The sequence below is a fragment of the Vitis riparia genome, chromosome 13 (assembly GCF_004353265.1).
Source record: "Vitis riparia cultivar Riparia Gloire de Montpellier isolate 1030 chromosome 13, EGFV_Vit.rip_1.0, whole genome shotgun sequence".
In the NCBI taxonomy this organism is placed as follows: domain Eukaryota; kingdom Viridiplantae; phylum Streptophyta; class Magnoliopsida; order Vitales; family Vitaceae; genus Vitis; species Vitis riparia.
This window is the reverse complement of record NC_048443.1, coordinates 7544732-7566685: the sequence shown is the minus strand read 5'-3', so window position 1 is coordinate 7566685 and position 21954 is coordinate 7544732. Positions and strand designations below refer to the sequence as shown.

The 21954-nt window shown below is 31.6% G+C and overlaps 3 protein-coding genes across 4 annotated transcripts; 2 read left to right on the top strand and 1 right to left on the bottom strand.

Moving 5' to 3' along the window:
• Window positions 1–1014: 1014 nt before the first annotated feature.
• Window positions 1015–10448, bottom strand: LOC117928261 (protein trichome birefringence-like 38). Its single transcript, XM_034848173.1, has 5 exons — window positions 10174–10448; window positions 7796–7970; window positions 2399–2574; window positions 2051–2209; window positions 1015–1315 (listed from the first exon to the last, which is right to left on the bottom strand). Exons 1-5 carry the CDS (start codon window positions 10446–10448, stop codon window positions 1015–1017), a joined length of 1086 nt encoding a protein of 361 aa, XP_034704064.1.
• A 5057-nt stretch (window positions 10449–15505) lies between these two features.
• Window positions 15506–21916, top strand: LOC117927867 (putative disease resistance RPP13-like protein 1). 2 transcript variants are annotated; one of them, XM_034847564.1, is made up of 3 exons: window positions 15506–19808; window positions 21443–21507; window positions 21620–21916. In XM_034847564.1, exon 1 carries the CDS (start codon window positions 15815–15817, stop codon window positions 18500–18502), a length of 2688 nt encoding a protein of 895 aa, XP_034703455.1. In that variant the 5' UTR covers window positions 15506–15814; the 3' UTR covers window positions 18503–19808; window positions 21443–21507; window positions 21620–21916. The 2 variants fall into 2 exon arrangements, with proteins under 2 accessions (XP_034703455.1, XP_034703454.1); XM_034847563.1 differs by having other exon boundaries at window positions 15506–19880.
• On the top strand, window positions 18754–19788 carry LOC117928260 (putative disease resistance protein At3g14460). Its single transcript, XM_034848171.1, has one exon. It carries the CDS (start codon window positions 18754–18756, stop codon window positions 19786–19788), a length of 1035 nt encoding a protein of 344 aa, XP_034704062.1.
• Window positions 21917–21954: the final 38 nt, after the last annotated feature.

Below are 21954 nucleotides of genomic sequence, written 5' to 3'. Positions count from 1 at the left end.
GGAATAAATGAGATAAAAAGGTAAAACAAAACGTAGACTTGAGAATAATTTAATTATTTTTACTACCTACTTAAAGTTGTCATACCATTAACTTATTTTACCAAATATATTTAACTTACTTAGTGACTTAAATTAAATTATTAAGTTACTTTAAGTTATTAAGTTGGTTTACCAAACACCCACGAAATGTCTTAATTTTTACTTTTTATGTAATAAATGGATAATAAAAAATTATCCACTTATTTATTTATAAAGTCATTATAAAATATAATAACAAAATGCTAACATATTTTTTATTAAGATTTTGTAGTAATTTTTTTGAAAGAACTTTACAAGAAATCATAATTAATCATCAGAGTCAAATAGGGTGTTTGATAAAACTTAATACTTATTACTTAATTCTTTTTTTAAGTATTAAGGTTGTTAGATAAAATTAACTTAAAACATATTTTAAATTATCAAATTAATATATTTATCCCCATAAATTATAATTAGGGCAAAGGAGGTTGAGTAAGAGTGAAGGTGGTGAAGTAGCAAAGGAGACTATGAAAGCAATTAAGACAAATAAGGATAAAAAAAAGTAAATTAAATATGTAGACTGAAGAATAAGTTAATTGGTTTTACTTATTACTTAAAGTTGTTTTTTACTTTAAATGATACCATTAAGTTATTTTATCAAACATATTTAATTTATTTAATAACTTAATTTATAAAATCACTTTTAAGTTATTAAGTTGGTTTATCAAACATCTACTAAGACCCACTTTTTTTTTTTGCCTTTTCTCATCACTTCAATCCTTTTAGTACTATTTGCTTTTTTAAGTTCAATATTATTTATCAAGGTTTTATCAATATATATAAGTAAAAAAAACTTTAATTATTATCTAAAATATGAAATCTGAAGTACCCTTTTTCAATGACTTCTTATTTTAGGCAAATCCAAAAACCAATAATAATTCTCTAAGAGATTATTTTAAGTCATGAAAGAAAAAATTAGAGATCATACATTTCATTTCAATTTTGACTGATGAGGGTTGCATATAGAAGTTGATTCCAAGTATCTGGAACTCCTGCAATACACCAATGGGTACAGTCCATGCTCCTGTTGACGCCATTGTACATACTAGGATGACCATCTTTTCTTAGTTGTGAGAGAGTTGTAATATTGAGGAATTGAACTGGTTTTGTCACACCACTTAGAACTCCTTCTAATACGTAACTTGATTGTGGCAAGCCACTCGGGTATGTTGATCCACTTATTGGTTGTGTCTCCTTAGAGCAATTAGTCACTTTTGGCTCATCCCATTCCTTGCCACTAAATTTGACCACACAAAAAATAAAGATATAAAAGTTAGGTTGGTCGTAAATGATATAGTTGTTAAAAACTTACCATAGAATGGTAGGATATATTATTTATGAAAATCGATACATATCGTATATCCATGTTGTATCTTAAGTGTATCTTATGATATTTATATACAATACATGATACGATTCATTTCATAAGTTAACATCAATGATAAATAACCTCATAAAATATCCATTTGAAATGAATAATTGGTGGTAGTATGATTATGAAAGGGTTAATATACTACCATGAATATTTTTTATTTAGAAGGAAAATTAAGTGAAAGTTTTTCTTGAACAAAAAATAGAGATGCATCGGGTTGAGTTTTATTCCTTAGCGAATGATATAATTATCATTTTTTTTTCTTTCATTTCTACAAACCCTAATGATATAAGATTGAAATTGTGTTTTCTTAAATAATTATAATTTTCCATAAATGTTAATTATTCATATATATATATATATATATATATATATATATATATATATATATATATATATATATATATATATATATATATATATATATATATATATATATTTAAAAAAAATAACAATGTGATCACTCAAGATTTTGAACAAAGACACTTCTAAATTTATGATAAAGAAAGCTTAACCTAAAACCTAAGAAATAAAAACCACATATAACCTCATTTATGTAATTTTCAAAATTTAAATTTTGAGTTTAGGTAAAGAGCTTACTCATAATGGGCAGGCGTAACTCCTCGAAAGAAAACTTGAGTTTTGTTGAAATCCACATTTGAATCCACCCATTTAGCCCAAGTAATTAAGGCTTTCTTAAATGCAACCATTCGATCCATGTCCTTTTTTATCTGATCACCATCTTGAATATAATCCCATCTACAATAAAAATTAGTTCATTGAAATCACTAGTACGAGAAAGTCATTATTGTACAAATAATACTATTTTCGATTTAATTTATTATTATCCATTATAAGTTTCTCATATCATATATATCAAAATATATTATCTCAAAACTATTGAATAATAAAAAGGAAATGCACTTAAGAAGGTACATTAATACATACGGTTGGGCACGTCCACTACGATACCACCAAAGCCATGTATTAAAGATAACGATGTCATTGGTCTTCCATATGCTGCCATTCTTGAGTGAATCAAGCTTCAAAACTCGACCAATTTCTTCGATCTCAATATCTACTAAGTATGGAGAGTGAAATACCATAATCGACAAGTCATAATCCTACAAGATCATTCAATATGTAGTTTTAAAAAAAGTAGAGTGAAAATAAATAAATGAAAGAAAATAAAAATTAATAATAAAAAGAATATAAAATAAATATGGCTTCTTGTGAAAGTATTATATTAACCTTAAGAAAGGTAAAAGTATAGAGAAGATTTTTGTAATTTAGAGTGGGTCGGTGGGTGGGTGACAAAGCTGATTGACCTAAAAACTGATTGTAGCAATGGGGCCATTGCATTCTGGAAAATTTTGGATTGATCAGGAACAACAACATGAAGAAGGCAGACCATCGATTGCCACTAGTTTAGATTGATTGAATCCCCTATGTACATTATCCTTTTCCCCTTGAATCTCCTCAAGAAATCACAAGGCTTCCTGTTTTGAATTGGTTTTGGAAGTGCCAACTAGGTAAAGTTTCAAGTGTTTGAATGGCTTAGAGATTCCCAAGGGATCTCTTCCGATGTCATTACAGTGGAATGTTCATCATTAGCTTGGAATAAAAGGGTTTTCCCTTTTGGCGACGTGAGTAAGCACTTAGTATATACTGACATGGAAATGGCTTCTTGTGAAAATACTATATTAACCTTAAGAAAGGTGAAAGTATAGAGAAGATTTTTGTAATTTAGAGTGGATTTGTTGGTGGGTGACAAAGCTAACTCACCTGAAAAATGATTGTAGTAATGGGGCCATTTGCATTTTGGAAAATTCTGGATTGATCAGGAACAACAACATGAAGAAGACAGACAATTGATTGCGACTGGTATAGACTGATTGAATCCCCTATGTACATTATCTTCTTTCCTTTGAATCTCCTCAAGAAATCACAAGGCTTCCTATTTTGAATAGGTTTTGGAAGTGCTAACTGTGTAAAGTTTAAGGTGTTTGAATGGGTTAGAGATTCCCAAGGGATCTCTTCCGGTGTCATTACAGTGGAATGTTCATCATTAGCTTGGAATAAAAGGGTTTTCCCTTTTGGCGACGTGAGTAAGCCCTTAGTATTTACTGATGTGGATATATAGGTTCTTGTGAACGTACTATATTAACCTTAAGAAAGGTGAAAGTATAGAGAAGATTTTTGTAATTTAAAGTGGGTCTATGGGTGGGTGACAAAGTTGACTGACCTGAAAAATGACTGTAGTAATGGGACCATTTGAATTCTGGAAAATTCTGGATTGATCAGGAACAACAACATGAAGAAGGCGGACCATTGATTGCCACTAGTTTAGACTGATTGAATCTCCTATGTACATTATCTTCTTCCCTTTAAATTTCCTCAAGAAATCACAAGGCTTCCTATTTTGAATAGGTTTTGAAAGTGCTAGTTGGGTAAAGTTTCAAGTGTTTGAATGGGTTAAAGATTCCCAAGGGATCTCTTTCGATGTCATTACAGTGGAATGTTCATCACTAGCTTGGAATAAAAGGGTTTTCCTTTTCGGCGACATGAGTATGCACTTAGCATTTACTGACGTGGAAATATGGCTTATTGTGAAAGTACTATATTAACCTTAAGAAATGTGAAAGTATAGAGAAGATTTTTGTAATTTAGAGTGGATCTATGGGTGGGTGACAAAGCTGACTGACCTGAAAAATGATTGTAGTAATGAGGTCATTTGCATTCTAGAAAATTCTAGAGTGATCAGGAACAACAGCATGAAGAAGGCAGATCATTGATTGCCACTGGTTTAGACTGATTGAATCCCCTATGTACATTATCTTCTTCCCCTTGAATCTCCTCAAGAAATCACAAGGCTTCCTATTTTGAATAACTTTTGGAAGTGCTAACTGGGTAAAGTTTCAAGTGTTTGAATGGGTTAGAGATTCCCAAGGCATCTTTTCCGGTGTCATTACAGTGGAATGTTCATCATTAGCTTGGAATAAAAGGGTTTTCCCTTTCGGTAACGTGAGTAAGCACTTAGTATTTACTAATGTGGAAATATGGGTTCTTGTGAACGTACTATATTAACCTTAAGAAAGGTGAAAGTATAGAGAAGATTTTTGTAATTTAAAGTGGGTCTGTGAGTGGGTGACAAAGCTGACTGACCTGAAAAATGATTGTAGTAATGAGGCCATTTGCATTCTAGAAAATTCTAGAGTGATCAGGAACAACATCATGAAGAAGGCACACCATTGATTGCCACTGGTTTAAACTGATTGAATCCCCTATGTACATTATCTTCTTCCCCTTGAATCTCCTCAAGAAATCACAAGGCTTCCTATTTTGAATAATTTTTGGAAGTGCTAACTGGGTAAAGTTTCAAGTGTTTGAATAGGTTAGAGATTCCCAAGGGATCTCTTTCGGTGTCATTACAGTGGAATGTTCATCATTAGCTTGGAATAAAAGGGTTTTCCCTTTCGGCGACGTGAGTAAGCACTTAGAATTTACTAACGTGGAAATATGGCTTCGTGTGAAAATAATATATTAACCTCAAGAAAGGTGAAAGTATACAGAAGATTTTTGTAATTTAGAGTGGGTCTGTGGGTAGGTGACAAAGCTAACTGGCCTGAAAAATGACTGTAGTAATGGGGCCATTTGCATTCTAGAAAATTCTGGATTGATCAGGAACAACAGCATGAAGAAGGCAGACCATTGATTGCCACTGGTTTAAACTGATTGAATCATCTATGTACATTATCTTCTTCCCCTTAAATCTCCTCAAGAAATCACAAGGCTTCCTATTTTGAATGAGTTTTGGAAGTGCTAACTGGGTAAAGTTTCAAGTGTTTGAATGGGTTAGAGATTCCCAAGGGATCTCTTCTAGTGTCATTACAATGGAATGTTCATCATTAGCTTGGAATAAAAGGGTTTTCCCTTTTGGCGACGTGAGTAAGCACTTAGTATTTACTAACGTGGAAATATGGCTTCTTGTGAAAGTAATATATTAACCTTAAGAAAGGTGAAAGTATAGAGAAGATTTTTGTAATTTAAAGTGAATTTGTGGGCGGGTGACAAAGCTGACTAACCTGAAAAATGATTGTAGTAATGGGGCCATTTGCATTCTGGAAAATTCTGGATTGATCAGGAACAACAGCATAAAGAAGGCAGACCATTGATTGCCATTGATTTAGACTGAATGAATCCCCTATGTACATTATCTTCTTCCCCTTAAATCTCCTCAAGAAATCACAAGGCTTTCTATTTTGAATAGGTTTTGGAAGTGCTAACTAGGTAATGTTTCAAGTGTTTGAATGGGTTAGAGATTCCCAAGGGATCTTTTCCGGTGTCATTATAGTGGAATGTTCATCATTAGCTTGGAATGAAAAGGTTTTCTCTTTTGGCGATGTGAGTAAGCAGTTAGCATTTACTGACGTGGAAATATGGTTTCTTGTGAAAGTACTATATTAACCTTAAGAAAGGTGAAAGTATAGACAAGATTTTTTTAATTTAGAGTGGGCCTATGGGTGGGTGACAAAGTTGACTGACCTGAAAAAATGACTGTAGTAATGGGGCCATTTGCATTTTGGAAAATTCTGGATTGATTAGGAACAACAGCATGAAGAAGGCAGACCATTGATTGTGACTGGTTTAGATTGATTGAATCCTTTATGTACATTATCTTCTTCATCTTGAATCTTCTCAAGAAATCACAAGGCTTCCTATTTTGAATAGGTTTTAGAAGTACTAACTGGGTAAAGTTTCAGGTGTTTGAATGGGTTAAAGATTCCCAAGGGATCTCTTCCGGTGTCATTACAATGGAATGTTCATCATTAGCTTGGAATAAAAGGGTTTTCCCTTTCAGCGACATGAGTAAGCACTTAGCATTTACTAACGTGGAAATATGGCTTCTTGTGAAAGTACTATATTAACCTTAAGAAAGATGAAAGTATAGAGAAGATTTTTGTAATTTAGAGTGGGTCTATAGGTGGGTGACAAAGCTGACTGACCTGAAAAATGACTATAGTAATGGGGCCATTTGCATTCTAGAAAATTCTGGATTGATCAGGAACAACATAACGAAGAAGGCGGACCATTGATTACCACTAGTTTAGACTGATTGAATCTCCTATGTACATTATCTTCTTCCCCTTAAATCTCCTCAAGAAATCACAAGGCTTTCTATTTTGAATAAGTTTTGAAAGCGCTAGCTGGGTAAAGTTTCAGGTGTTTGAATGGGTTAAAGATTCCCAAGGGATCTCTTTCGGTGTCATTACAGTTGAATGTTCATCACTAGCTTGGAATAAAAGGGTTTTCCCTTTCGGCTACATGAGTATGCACCTAGCATTTACTGACGTGGAAATATGGCTTATTGTGAAAGTACTATATTAACCTTAAGAAAGGTGAAAGTATAGAGAAGATTTTTGTAATTTAGAGTGGGTCTATAGGTGGGTGACAAAGCTGACTAACCTGAAAAATGATTGTAGTAATGGGGCCATTTGCATTCTAGAAAATTCTGGATTGATCAGGAACAACAGCATGAAGAAGGCAGACCATTGCTTGCCACTAGTTTAAACTATCTTCTTCCCCTTGAATCTCCTCAAGAAATCACAAGGCTTCCTATTTTGAATAGGTTTTGGAAGTGCTAACTGGGTAAAGTTTCAGGTGTTTAAATGGGTTAGAGATTCCCAAGGGTTCTCTTTCGGTATCATGACAGTGGAATGTTCATCATTGGCTTGGAATAAAAGGGTTTTCCCTTTCGGCGACGTGAGTAAGCAATTAGCATTTACTGACGTGGAAATATAGCTTATTGTGAAAGTACTATATTAACCTTAAGAAAGGTGAAAGTATAGAGAAGATTTTTGTAATTTAGAGTGGGTCTGTTGGTGGGTGACAAAGTTGACTGACCTGAAAAGTGACTGTAGTAATGGGGCCATTTGCATTCTGGAAAATTCTGGATTGATCAGGAAAACCATTGATTGCCACTGGTTTAGACTGATTGAATCCCCTATGTACATTATCTTCTTACCCTTGAATCTCTTCAAGAAATCACAAGGCTTCCTATTTTGAATAGGTTTTGGAAGTGCTAACTGGGTAAAGTTTCAGGTTTTTGAATGGGTTAGAGATTCCCAAGGGATCTCTTCCGGTGTCATTATAGTGGAATGTTCATCATTAGCTTGGAATAAAAGGGTTTTCCCTTTTGGTGATGTGAGTAAGCAGTTAGTATTTACTGATGTGGAAATATGGCTTCTTGTGAAAGTACTATATTAACCTTAAGAAAGGTGAAAGTATGGAGAAGATTTTTGTAATTTAGAGTGGGTCTGTTGGTGGGTGACAAAGCTGACTGACCTGAAAAATGACTGTAGTAAGAGGGCCATTTGCATTTTGGAAAATTCTGGATTGATCAGGAACAACAGCATAAAGAAGGCAGACCATTGATTGCCACTGGTTTAGACTAATTGAATCCCCTATGTACATTATCTTCTTCCCCTTGAATCTCCTCAAGAAATCTTGTCCATCAAATCTGCAATTTCATCATCTCCACCATGTAACAAGTAGCAAAATACAATGACATAATATCATGTAAACTTCACAAAATTATTCAACTTGTTCAAAAGGCCTAGCTTATTACTAAACAAATTAGAAAAAATATATATTTTTGTTTACTTTATTTTCTTGGAAAAATATTAAATTTCAAAAGCTTTAAAAAAAAAAAAATCAAATTCTAAGTTACAAAAATGGCCTTTAAATTTTTACCTTGTCTTAGTTTAGTTTTGAATTTTTTCTTAAAGTAATATTAATCTTAAATGGATAGGAAAAAAACTTTAATATGTCAACATTTTCTAGAGATGTCAATTCGTGGTGGTGGGTCATGTTGATGTAGTGTCAAAGTCTAAGTATTTTACTACATAGCTCAACCTGAACTCAACATGAATAATAATCGTGTTAAAACTATAAACCAAAATACTACTTAATTATTAAATAGATAATACGTAGTTTAACTCATTTAACAATTATGTCATCCTATTTAATTATCAAATTGAGTTAGATCTTATATATGTCTATATAATTAATGTTTCAACCAACACTTTTATAACTCAATTGATTTATTTATTTATTTAAATGAGTTATGTAGGTCGACATGAATTTGACTCAAACTCATTCATACTCTACCTAAATCCACAAAATGCATGTTAAGTTCGTATCATGTTGACAAATCATGTTAAACTTTATCACTCTTAACATTTAATTTCTATTAGAAATGGATTTAAAAAAAAAAACCACAAATGACAAGTCATGGACATTAAATGAAATTTAAGTTTTAAATGTATAAGTATCTAAGAAAAATAAAATTGAAATTAATAAATTATTTTTGTATATTTGTCCAAACTTTTTCACTTATTTTTTATTTACAAAAATTAAATAATTTAAAATTTATAAATTTTAAAGTAATTTTAGTTATATTTCATTTTTTTTCTTGTTCTTCATGCTATAACAAAAATTAAATTAAAAAAAAAATCTTTAGTATTTTCGGGACCAAACAAATAAACTATTATAATGTTACTCAAAATAAAATGAATTACTAAGTATCAAATTAGTAAATAATGTTGCAACTATTTTTATTCAACTTAGCAATTATAACAACTTTTGAAAAAGGAAAATGATTGTAGACCGCCGCATTGTCCCCATTCCTAGCCGTTGCAACAGCATTAGGATCATGACGTCACTCTTTTTTCTTTTTTCTTTTTTTATAAATAAAAATTAGTTCTCAACTCCAAGAAATGTTGTCATCAAAATTCTTCCAAGTCAAGTCATACCCACTACCATTTATTGTACCCTAAGAAAACTCCCTGTTTAAAACTAACTCTCAATTTCAATTAATACTTATTTCTTTCTTTAAAAATGAATAAAAAACAATTTTCTTTAATAATTTGAGACAAAAAATTTTGGTAGAGTAATTTTGCAAATATATTAGAGGCATTAATTTTGGAGATACCATGTATTCTTTTCTTTAATTGGATTAAGAAATCTAAATTATTTTTAAGATATTTTTCCAATATAATATATAATATACCTAAAATAAAATAATTCATAATATTAAATCAAAACGTTATAAATGGAAAATTCCTTATTTAATGTTTGTTTAAAAATGCTCTAAGATACTAAATTTGGTCTTGAAAATTTCTGACTTAATTTTTTAGCTAATACATTATGTCGGTTCTTAAAAAATATCAGAGAACAAAAAAAATATAATAAAAATTATTTTTTTATATTTGATTTCACGATAAAAAATATAAAAGAAAATAAAAATAAGTAAAATAAGTTTGAAGATATGTATAAAAATAATTTATTAAATTTTCACTTTTTTTCTAATTTTCTTCTTTATTTTTTATTATTTGTATTTTTCCTCAAATTTTCTAGAAATCAAACATAACCGACATATTTTTATAATTAAAATATGAAAATTAAATAAAGTATTTTGAAATAAAATTCTTAAATATAAAATAAATCATGCACAAAAGTCTCGGTTTTTTTTCCCTTTGAATACCTTTCACAACATGCAATTAATGTTCTCTTTTTTTTTTTCACGTAGTTTTTTTGACAAATTATTCTAAATAATTTTTTTAGTTAAAAAAAGAAATGATTAAAAATTACAAACAATGAGATATTTGAAAAAAAAAAAAAAGAATCGAAGAGATGATGAGAAAGAGAAAGATCAGTTGTACCTGGGCAAATCACAGTCCTTGGGCTGCCATTTATATCTGAGGTAGAGTTTATCCGGCCGTCCGTACGTCTGGCAGTCAAACTCCCTTCTGATATGTGGGCACAATGTTGAGTTATACATAGGATATGATTCGTCTACCACCCAACTCCCTTCATATATATCACACTTTCCTTCTTCTCCTTCTCCCACTTCTCCTTTTGCCAAACACATACCACCAGAAAATATCACAGCAACACCCACCAGAATGCAGGACCACCCCTGAACCCAATACCCCATCTCTGTTTGTTTCCCGAGAAAGATTCAGACAGATTTACAAGGAAGAGGTGCATATATATAAATATGCATATAGAAAGAGAGGGAATCTGTGGAGGTGTTGGGAAAATTAAGAGCTTGATTACGTTATCTGCGCTTTCACACATTTTAATTGTAAATTTTCCTTCCTTTTATAGTTTTGTCTTTTTCTTTCATTATTTGTCTGTTACAATTATGGTTTTTACATATATGGGATTTTTTAATTTTTCTATATTTCTCGTGAAACACATGACAAACAACTCGTTTGGAGAAGTCGTTTATTTTTCAAAAAATTTCTTGTTGACCTTCTCTTGGTAGTAGTTCTTTCTCACAATCTAATGAAAGAATAGTAAAAAATAAGTGGTTGTTTGGTAAATCAATTTAATAATTTAATTTAAGTCATTCAATAAATTAATAATATGACTTAAAGTAAAAAATAACTTTATGTGATAAATAAAAATAATTAACTTATTTTTCATATTTTTATTTCACATTTTATCATCATTGGTCCTAAAGATCTCTACAATTTTTTCACTACTCCTAGATCTTCATTGTTACTCAACCTCTTTTGCTCTAATTATAATTTATGAGGATAAATATGTCAATTTGATGATTTCAAGTAAATTTTAAATTAATTTTATCAAACAACCTTAATACTTAAAAATAAAAATTAAGTAATAAGTTTTAAGTTAACTTAAGTACCATTTAACTTATTTTCAACTAAAGTTATTAAGTAATAGGTATTAAATTTTACCAAACACCCCCTAAGTGAGTGTTAGATAAACCAACTTGATAACTTAATTTAAGTTATTAAGTAAATTAAGTATTTTTTGTAAAATAACATAATAGATTATTTAAAGTTAAAAACAACTTTGAGTAATAAGTAAAAATAATTAACTTATTCTTAAATTCATATCTTTGTTTTACTTTCTTTTTTTTATGTTCATTTAACCTAATTACCTCCACAATTTCTTTTTATATTTTATGACCTCCATTATTACTCTACCTCTTTTACCCTAATTGTAATTGATAAGATAAATATAAATATATTAATATGATGATTTAGAGTAAATTTTAAGTTAATTTTATAAATAAATTTAATACTTAAAAGTAAAAATTAAGTAATAAGTTTTAAGTTAACAACTTAAGTATAATTTAAGTCAACTTAAGTTATTAAGTTTTATATTTGATAAACTAAGTTAATAATTTTTGCAAGCATTATAAATAGTAAGGAGAAGTAAAATACAAGGTGTCAATACCAATATAAAGTGACAAGGTGTTGCTTAAAGTGATGCAATTTCATAAATAATCTATGTAAAGTTATCTTTTTCACATTGGCATAAGGTGAGTATCTATGGATTTATTTTGTTTTGTTGAACTAGAATTGAAAAATCTTATTTACTTGATTTCCAAATAGATTGTTCCATAGTAAGCTTGTCCTTGAGCATTTCAAAACATGTAGCTAAGAAAGGTTTGGTTAGTTAGTTTGCTATTTGTTCCTCCATTGGAATGTATTGCATGTTTAGTTCCTTTTGCCATGAATTTCTCTTGTATGAAATAGACATCAATTTCAATATTCTCAATTCTCACATGGAACACTAGATTTGAAGCTAAGGAACCTACTCTGAAATTATCACACCACAAAAAAAAAAATAGAGTATCATCAATTTTAATTCCTAACTCTTTGATGAATAAGGACTAAAGCTAAGTAACCTTTCTTGCAACTTGGGCCAAGGATCGATATTTAGATTCTATGCTAGCACTTTCTGTTTTCTTGAGCTCCAATGTTTCAAGTTGCCTCTAGGATAAATACAAAAAACGCTAACAGATTTTCTATCTACACTACTAGCCCTATCAACATCCCAAAATCCTTGGAAAAACAATATTTGAGTTACTAGGAAGAATCAATGCAAATGCAGATCCACTAGCACCTTGGTAGAGATTACCTTCCAAAAACAATAATTATATGATAGTAATATATATGTTTCTATGTTTAGCTTAAAGGTGTGGTTAGGACGTTTGGGGTTCTAGAATGATGTAGTCATGGTAAACTATCAACAAATCATTTATAATGAGTGAGTTTGCTATGGGCAATATTTGTCGGTTTGTATATAAAAAGATAGTAAATTATGTGTGAAAGTCTTTACTATGATGAGTTTCTCAATTCAAAAAGAAATAATAGATAGCAAAATAACATTTATAATATCATATGCTAATCATTTATTTTCATGTTCAAGAATTCTCATTCTAGTGTAGAGAGGAAACCAAGAAAATCTATTTTCTTTTTATTGATTTATTTAATTATTATATACCATTTTTTCAAATAATAATGGTATTGACTTTATTTTATAAGTTTCCAATTTAACTTTTTTCTTTCTTTTTTTACTATTGGTGATACTAAAAATAATTTTATATTGGTGAACAAATCGCTTTTTGCTTACAATCACAAAAAATAAATAAAAAATAAAAAATCATCCACTTTCACATATAAGAAAAATAAACATAAAAACATAAAATGTTCCAACAGTGTCTTGAGCATTGACCAACATTGTCTAAATAGGATCCCAAATATCTCCAAAGTAATTAAGTGAGTAGTTGACCTAGATATCTTTACTAAAACCTATATATAGCATATTTACAAGAAACATCATCACTTGGAAGTTCAAAATATTAGGTTATGTGAGTTGTTAGAAAATTTAGGCTATGTTTAGTTTTTGGAAAGTACTAAGGAAAAAAAATGCTAAGAAAAATTATTTTCCCATATTTGGTTTTCTCATTAAAAATAAGAAAAAAATTAAATATAATTAAAATTATTAAGATATTTGTATATTTTTAAATTATTTAATTGTTATATAAAAGAGTTAAATAAAAAATTTTAAGTAGTATATAAAAATAATTTATTTACTTTAAATCTATTTTTTATTTTCCTTCACTTTTTTTTTTAAATTTTCCTCTCTATTTTCTTTCTATTACATTTTCTTTCAAACTTTTAGAGAACCAAACATAGCCTTAAGGAAAATGTAGGAGTGAAAATAGAGAAGAAAAGTAGGAGAAAATAAAATAAAAAATAGATGTAAAGTCAATAAACTATTTTTATATACTATTTCAAACTCATTTTACTTAATTTAACTTTTCAATATAAAGATTAAATAATTTGTAAGCATATAAATTACTACCCAGTTTTAATTATATTTGATTTATATATATATATATTTCATAATATATCCAAATATAAAGAAATCATTTTCCTTAATAATTTTTTTTCTTTCCTGTGCTTTTTAGGAACTAAGCATAAGTTTAAGGTCTAGATTATTTATTCCAAGTGGGTATAAGATTTAAAGAGATGCAAAAATTCTAGCATGCTCGATTTAAAATGGATGAAATCATCCCTAATTTGTAAAACCAACCCTCCACTTTTTTCCACCCTGAAAAATACTTATTTTAGATAAAAATTGTCTCACTTTTTTCTTGTAAAAATAATCTTTTCTTTTAAAACACATGTAAATAATTGAAATATTGAAAAGTACCTATGTCTAAAATGGATTACTCTTTAAGTTCAAAACTGAGAAATGTTAAATTTATAAATTTAAAATCTTTTCATCTTTTTAATCAATTAATTCAACCAAAAAAAAAAAAAAAAGGACGGGAGGGGGAGGGGATGATTCTATTTTCAATGTGTTGTAACTCTTAAAACATGATGAAAGACTAGTGATAGCTCTATTTCTTTACCACTATAGTTCTATTCTCATGTTTAACTTTAAAAAGTATTCACATACTAGTAATAGCTTTTCAACACTTTTTTTTTTTTTTTTTTAATCAGATTTTGTAGTTTCCTTTTCTATTAATCTTTGTGACATGTAGATCATATTCTTGCCACTCATGAATCTAGCATTATTTATCCATTTCCTTTCATAAATTATTTCTTCCTTTAATTCTTATTGTTATTTTTTTTAGATAGGTTGAATTAAACGGTTACTACTAAATCCACTTTGTGAGGACTATGTTTTCATTTACAGGAATCCAAGGGTTGCCTCCAAATATTAGATAGGCTTCCCATTTTTCTATTGTTTTTTAAATCACTTTTAAAAGGGCATAAAAAATTTTTTAAATAGTTTTTAAAACTATTAGAGTCTATCTAGTTGTGTGATTTCAAAACATTTTTTTGTTTTTAAAAATAAGAAACTATTTTTAAAATTCCTAATATGACTTAATCATTGATTCTCTAAAAACAAAGTGAAATAAAAAAATAAAAAAAAGTAAATAAAAAGTACTGTTTTTAGACAACAAGTAGAAATTGTTGTCATCAATTTTTAAAAACAAAATAAAAACATAAAAAACTAAATAAAATTAACATGATATCATTTTCTTTCATTCTTCGATCTAATACCGATACCTAAACACTTTAAGCAAAGTTGCATTGATGTTTAGGTCAAAATTAGTAACAATTACTTCATTTCATTTCTTTAGCAAAATGAGAATGGTAGACACTCTGTGTCAAATACAAAGAACGGTATAACAGAGGTGAGTAAAGAGAGTAAACTATGGATTTTGTAGAGGGCATTTTCCTATACCTACAAGCCCAATGAAATGACATGGTTACAAAGGAAAATGGGTAAGTTGGGACCTCAAAGAAGTAGGTTCATTGCTTTTCCATTTTTTCAAAGTGTTGAAAAGCAGTGGGACCATCATCAACCTTTTGTATGGTTCTTTTCCGGACATGGCCACGTGGGAGTCACTTTCAAAAGCTGCTTTTTCTATTGCGAATGGAATCAATATACTTTTAAAGATGCTTTTTCTATGGAGAATAGAATCATATACTTTTATTATTTTTGAACTTTTCTTTTGGAAAAATGCTTTATTATTGGATGGGCATCTGAAACTTTAAACCTGTTCTCACATGTATTACCAAGTCAAGACCATTCAATCAAAATATCTAACAATAAAATTAAGGTACAATGAATTAGAATGAGGAAAAATAACTACAAACATATGAAATTTAGATGAAAATAAATTTATCTGAATTATGGGATTTTGATATTTCAACACTTCCAAAAATAATTTCAAGGGGTCAAAGAGTCGCATGAATTGCCCTTCAAAATCCCTCTTTTAATGCTCTGTATGATACATAGCCAAAGCCAAAGCCAAAAACCCTTTACAGTAGGATAGAATTGCCCTTCCCTGTAGAATAAGATGACCCTTCTCTTTTTTTCTTTTTCTTTTAAATTTTGTATAGTGAGTGTTTGTGTCCTTATCTTCTTGTGAGTTGAAAGGGTCACTACAACAACGATCTTACAATCTGTGGAAACTTTACCTTCTCCTATCTCTTTTGCTCTCTCGCATTTTCTGAAAGCATGTTTGTGGCTGAGACTGTTGGATCTTCCTTCATTGGTGTGTTGATTGACAAGTTGATTGCCTCCCCCCTGTTAGAGTACGCTCGCCGGAAAAAAGTTGACAGAACACTCGAAGAATGGAGGAAGACGTTGACCCATATTGAAGCAGTGGTGGATGATGCTGAGAACAAGCAGATCAGGGAGAAAGCAGTGAAAGTTTGGCTGGATGACCTCAAATCTTTGGCTTATGACATTGAAGATGTGATGGATGAGTTTGATACTGAAGCCAAGCAAAGGAGTTTGACAGAAGGCCCTCAAGCCAGCACAAGTAAGGTACGCAAGCTCATCCCAACTTTTGGTGCTTTGGATCCTAGAGCTATGTCCTTTAACAAAAAGATGGGTGAAAAAATAAACAAAATCACAAGGGGGTTAGATGCAATTGCCAAACGGAGACTTGACCTTCATCTGAGGGAGGGTGTTGGAGGGGTGTCCTTTGGAATTGAAGAAAGGCTACCGACTACTTCTTTAGTAGATGAGTCTCGTATTCATGGTAGGGATGCTGATAAGGAGAAGATCATTGAATTGATGCTGTCAGATGAAGCAACCCAGGTCGATAAAGTTTCTGTCATTTCCATAGTCGGCATGGGTGGGATTGGCAAGACAACCCTCGCTCAGATCATCTACAATGATGGCAGGGTGGAGAACCATTTTGAAAAGAGAGTTTGGGTTTGTGTTTCGGACGATTTTGATGTTGTAGGGATAACTAAAGCAATTCTTGAGTCCATCACAAAATGTCCATGTGAATTTAAAACCTTGGAATCGCTTCAAGAAAAATTGAAGAATGAAATGAAGGATAAAAGATTTCTCCTTGTTCTAGATGACGTATGGAACGAGAAAACCCCCCGTTGGGATCTACTACAAGCTCCTTTTAATGTCGCAGCACGAGGCAGCGTGGTCTTAGTAACAACTCGCAATGAAACTGTGGCGGCAATTATGCGAACGACGACTTCTTCTCATCAGCTCGGTCAATTAACCGAAGAACAATGTTGGTTATTGTTAGCACAAACAGCCCTTACAAATCTAGATTCAAATGAATGCCAAAATTTGGAATCAACCGGTAGGAAGATAGCCAAAAAATGCAAAGGCCTACCTTTGGTGGCGAAGACACTTGGAGGTTTATTACGCTTTAACCAAGATATCACGGCTTGGAATGAAGTGTTAAACAATGAAGTATGGGATTTGTCAAATGAGCAAAGTAGTTTTCTTCCTGCTTTGAACTTGAGTTATCATTATCTCCCTACAACATTGAAGCGATGTTTTGCATATTGCTCCATATTCCCCAAGGACTATGTGTTTGAAAGGGAGAAGTTAGTATTATTATGGATGGCTGAAGGCTTCTTAGATGGCTCCAAAAGAGGGGAAACTGTAGAACAGTTTGGGAGGAAATGTTTCAATAGTCTACTGTTAAGGTCGTTCTTTCAACAATACGGTAACAATGATTCTCAATTTGTGATGCATGATCTGATTCATGATTTGGCACAATTTACATCAGGAAAATTTTGTTTTAGATTGGAGGTTGAACAACAAAATCAAATTTCTAAGGGGATTCGACATTCTTCGTATATTTGGCAACCTTTGAAAGTCTTCAAGAAAGTTAAATCATTTCTTGACATCTATAGTGTACGGACCTTCCTAGCACTGCCTCTTTATTCTGATCCATCACCTAATTTCTATTTAAGCAAGGAGGTCTCACATTGTTTGTTGTCAACATTGAGGTGTTTGCGGGTTTTGTCTTTGAGTCACTATGACATTAAAGAATTGCCCCACTCTATTGAAAATTTGAAACACCTACGCTATCTAGACCTCTCTCATACTCGAATTAGAACACTACCTGAATCAATAACTACTCTTTTCAACTTGCAGACATTGATGCTATCAAAGTGTAAATATCTTATTGATTTGCCAACAAAAATGGGAAGACTAATCAACTTACGTTGTCTCAAAATTGATGGGACTCAACTAAAAAGGATGCCAATGGAAATGAGTAGAATGAAAAATCTTCGAACGTTGACTACTTTTGTTGTCGGTAAGCATACAGGATCAAGAGTTGGGGAATTGAGGGACCTTTCACACCTTAGTGGTACACTTGCCATTTTCAAGTTGCAAAATGTGGCGGATGCTAGAGATGCCTTGGAGAGTAATATGAAGGGTAAGGAGTGCCTTGACAAGTTAGAATTGAATTGGGAAGATGATAATGCAATTGCCGGTGATTCACATGATGCAGCAAGTGTGCTGGAAAAGCTGCAGCCTCATAGCAACCTGAAAGAACTCTCCATCGGATGCTACTATGGTGCAAAATTTCCAAGCTGGTTAGGGGAACCTTCATTCATCAACATGGTGTGTCTACAACTCTCTAACTGTAAAAATTGTGCATCCTTGCCACTGCTTGGACAGCTAGGGTCTCTCCAGAACCTCTCCATTGTGAAGAATGATGTTCTGCAAAAGGTGGGGCAGGAGTTTTATGGGAATGGGCCTTCTTCATTTAAGCCATTTGGAAGTCTGCAGACTCTGGTGTTCAAGGAGATGTCAGAGTGGGAGGAATGGGATTGTTTTCGAGCCGAAGGGGGGGAGTTCCCTTGTCTCAATGAGCTCCGTATTGAGAGTTGTCCAAAGCTGAAAGGGATTTGCCCAAGCACCTTCCTGTTTTAACAAGTCTGGTAATTTCAGAATGTGGGCAATTGGTGTGTCAGCTTCCAGAGGCACCGTCCATTCAGAAACTGAATTTAAAAGAATGTGATGAGGTAGTGTTGAGAAGTGTTGTCCACCTGCCTTCAATAACTGAGTTGGAAGTGAGTAATATTTGTTCCATACAAGTGGAATTGCCAGCGATTTTGCTTAAGCTCACATCTCTCCGAAAGTTGGTTATGAGGGAATGTCAGAGTCTTTCCTCTCTTCCAGAGATGGGGCTGCCCCCCATGCTTGAAACCCTTGGAATAGAAAAGTGCCACATTCTAGAGACCCTACCGGAGAGAATGACCCAAAATAATACCAGTCTCCAGAGGTTGTACATAAAAGATTGTGATTCTCTTACGTCTTTGCCCATCATCTCTTCATTGAAATCACTTGAAATCAAGCAGTGTCGGAAAGTAGAGTTACCCCTTCCTGAGGAGACCACGCAGAGTTATTACCCTAGGCTTACCAGTTTAGATATAGATGGAAGTTGTGATTCTCTCACGTCCTTTCCATTAGCCTTCTTCACAAAGCGTGTAGATCTTGACTTCCAGAATTGTGAAAATCTGGAATCCTTTTACATTCCAGATGGACTTCGCAACATGGATCTCACATCTCTCCGAACTATTAGCATCTTCGATTGCCCGAATCTGGTGTCTTTTCCACAAGGAGGATTGCCAGCTTCCAACCTGAGAGGACTTGCTATCAGCAATTGCAAGAAGCTTAAGTCACTGCCCCAACGGATGCACACTCTCCTTACATCGCTTGAATATTTGACGATAGCTGATTGTCCAGAAATTGTTTCATTTCCGGAAGGGGGTTTGCCGACTAATCTATCTTCACTTCATATATGGGACTGCTACAAGCTTATGGAATCTCGGAAGGAATGGGGCTTACAAACACTTCCCTCCCTTAGAGGATTGGGTATTGATGGATGTACAGAAGAAGGGTTGGAGTCATTTTCCGAGGAGTGGCTGCTGCTGCCCTCCACTCTCTTCTCTCTCGTGATTTGGAGGTTTCCAGATCTGAAATCCCTGGACAATCTGGGGCTTGAGAACCTCACATCTCTCGAACGCCTCTACATTGGTAACTGCGTTAAGTTAAAGTCCTTTCCGAAACAGGGGCTGCCCGCCTCCCTCTCTGTTCTCGACATTCGTAATTGTCCTGTGCTGAAAAAACGGTGCCAAAGGGATAAAGGGAAAGAATGGCGCAAGATTGCTCATATCCCCTACATAAAAATGGATGACGAAGTCATGGACCGATGAGGATGCCAAGTTTGAATGAGGTAGTTGACTTGAGTCTAAAATTTGAAGAATTGAAGTGTTGAATTAGAGAGAGATTTGTTATGATTTGAAAGGTGAGGGCATATTTATTATTTATAGAAATTGGAATGATATAAATAGAGATAATAAATAAAGAAACATATACTTATTAAATTAATGTATTAGTAGAAAGACCTAAAAACATGTACATTAAAACAAAAAAGACATTTTAAATTTTTATTTTATTTTAGTTATATTGAATTATCATGCATCCATTTTAATCTTGTAATTTTAGTGAGAATGAAAACATGTACAATAATTGGAAAACAAAAAATATGGTGTTTTTTTAAACATATTTAATTATTTTCACTTATTTTTTTAGGGGATGTTTTGAAAAAATACTAAAATCTTAGAGAATAATTAAAAATAAAACACTACAAATAAAAAATATTTTAAAATATAAAAAATGTATTTTAAGTTCTCAAATAGATCTTTGTTCTACAAAACATTATAAAATAATTTTTAAAAACAATTCTCAATTTTAGAACTATTTTCAAAAATATTTTACAAATAAAATTTATTTTTTAAGATATAAAAAATATATTTTAAGTTCTCAAATAGACTTTTGTTCTACAAAAAGTTATAGAATAATTTTTAAAAACAATTCTTAATTTTGGAACTATTTTCGAAAATATTTTTCAAATAATTTTTTTTTTTTTTTATGAAACAAAAGTATATTGAGAACTTAAAATGTTCATAACCTTTTTTTATGTTTTTAAAATTACATTTTATTTGTACTTCTTTATTTTTAATCTTGTACAAATTTATTTAAAACAATCATTTGACAACTTATAAAAACAATTAAAAACAAATGAATACAAATGCAAACAACTGAAATAGGTTGTTACAGAGTATCATGTTTTCTATTTTAAGAATATAACATTGTTTTATGTTTTTTTTTTTAAAAAAATATTTTCTATAAAAATGTTACCAACTTTTCTTCTTCTTTTCATTATTTTTTTATTTTTATTTTTATAAGACTAGACAACTGTTGTTACCCTTTACGTCTTTCATACTTGGATATATCCTTTTGTTTATAAGTTTCCAATACTTCAAGCATATTTAACCTTTGACAGCTTCTCATGATAAATTACATCTCTTCTCATTCATGACCCTTCTTCTTCCATCAAAACTCACTTTTATTGCAAGTGTCAGTCATATGGACTATTAATATATCACTCGTCATGATGGAAAATACAGGATAATAATGGTATTGTGACTTCTAGCATGCCATAGTTTTGAAGTCCCATCCAACAACAGCTTTTCATAAAATGTTGCAATTACCGAATTACATTGCCTGACAATGTGAGGTTCTTAATTGGATTCGAACCTAGTTCTTTCAATATCTCTTTGAGAAATTGTCAAAGTTGCCAAACAAGCTCCATCCCACAAGAGCTCCAATGTTGGAGTTTCAAAGTTGGACACCTTGACAAATGATGAAATTAGTATCCTTTCTTGTGTGTGTATATCTCAAATTCTATCCAATATTCCTTCAATTCAAAATGTGTAATTTTCCACAAAAATTTTTTGAAATGAGGCTAGCATTACTTCCTACAAATCTATATAGCCTATTTGAATTTTGGTGTTGTCTTTGTAGGTGATCCATGACCTCCCTTGAAAATTTGGTGTCAGATGGAGTACAAGAACTCATCACTTGCTGAGGTACAGTTGTCACCACTTGGGGAGTGAAGAGAAGGAATATGCATTATGTGAAATTTATTAGATCCTTGATTGTATTGTGTTATGGGAAACTGAAGGCATTTACATTTGGCAGGTTGTTAACTCTCACAAGGCTTTGATGGGAAATACTCCTATTTCTTGGGACTTCTAGAGGGGTTTAGCAGTTTTCTTTTGTCTGCAAGGGATTTTTTATGGCATTGAAGGTTGTTATCTACAAAACTCAGTACCAGACTGTATTAATCTTCATTGTGTTGTAGCTGGATGAAACTTTCTAAGAAAATGTTCATAACAAAACGTCATTTATATGCTTTGCTTTTATGTAGACTTTTATTGATATTGACACTATGAGGTTAGCAATAGCCTGCAGAAAATGAATGGAATTGGATCCCAATCTACACCTCTGTTCTAGAAAACCGCAATCTATGCTCA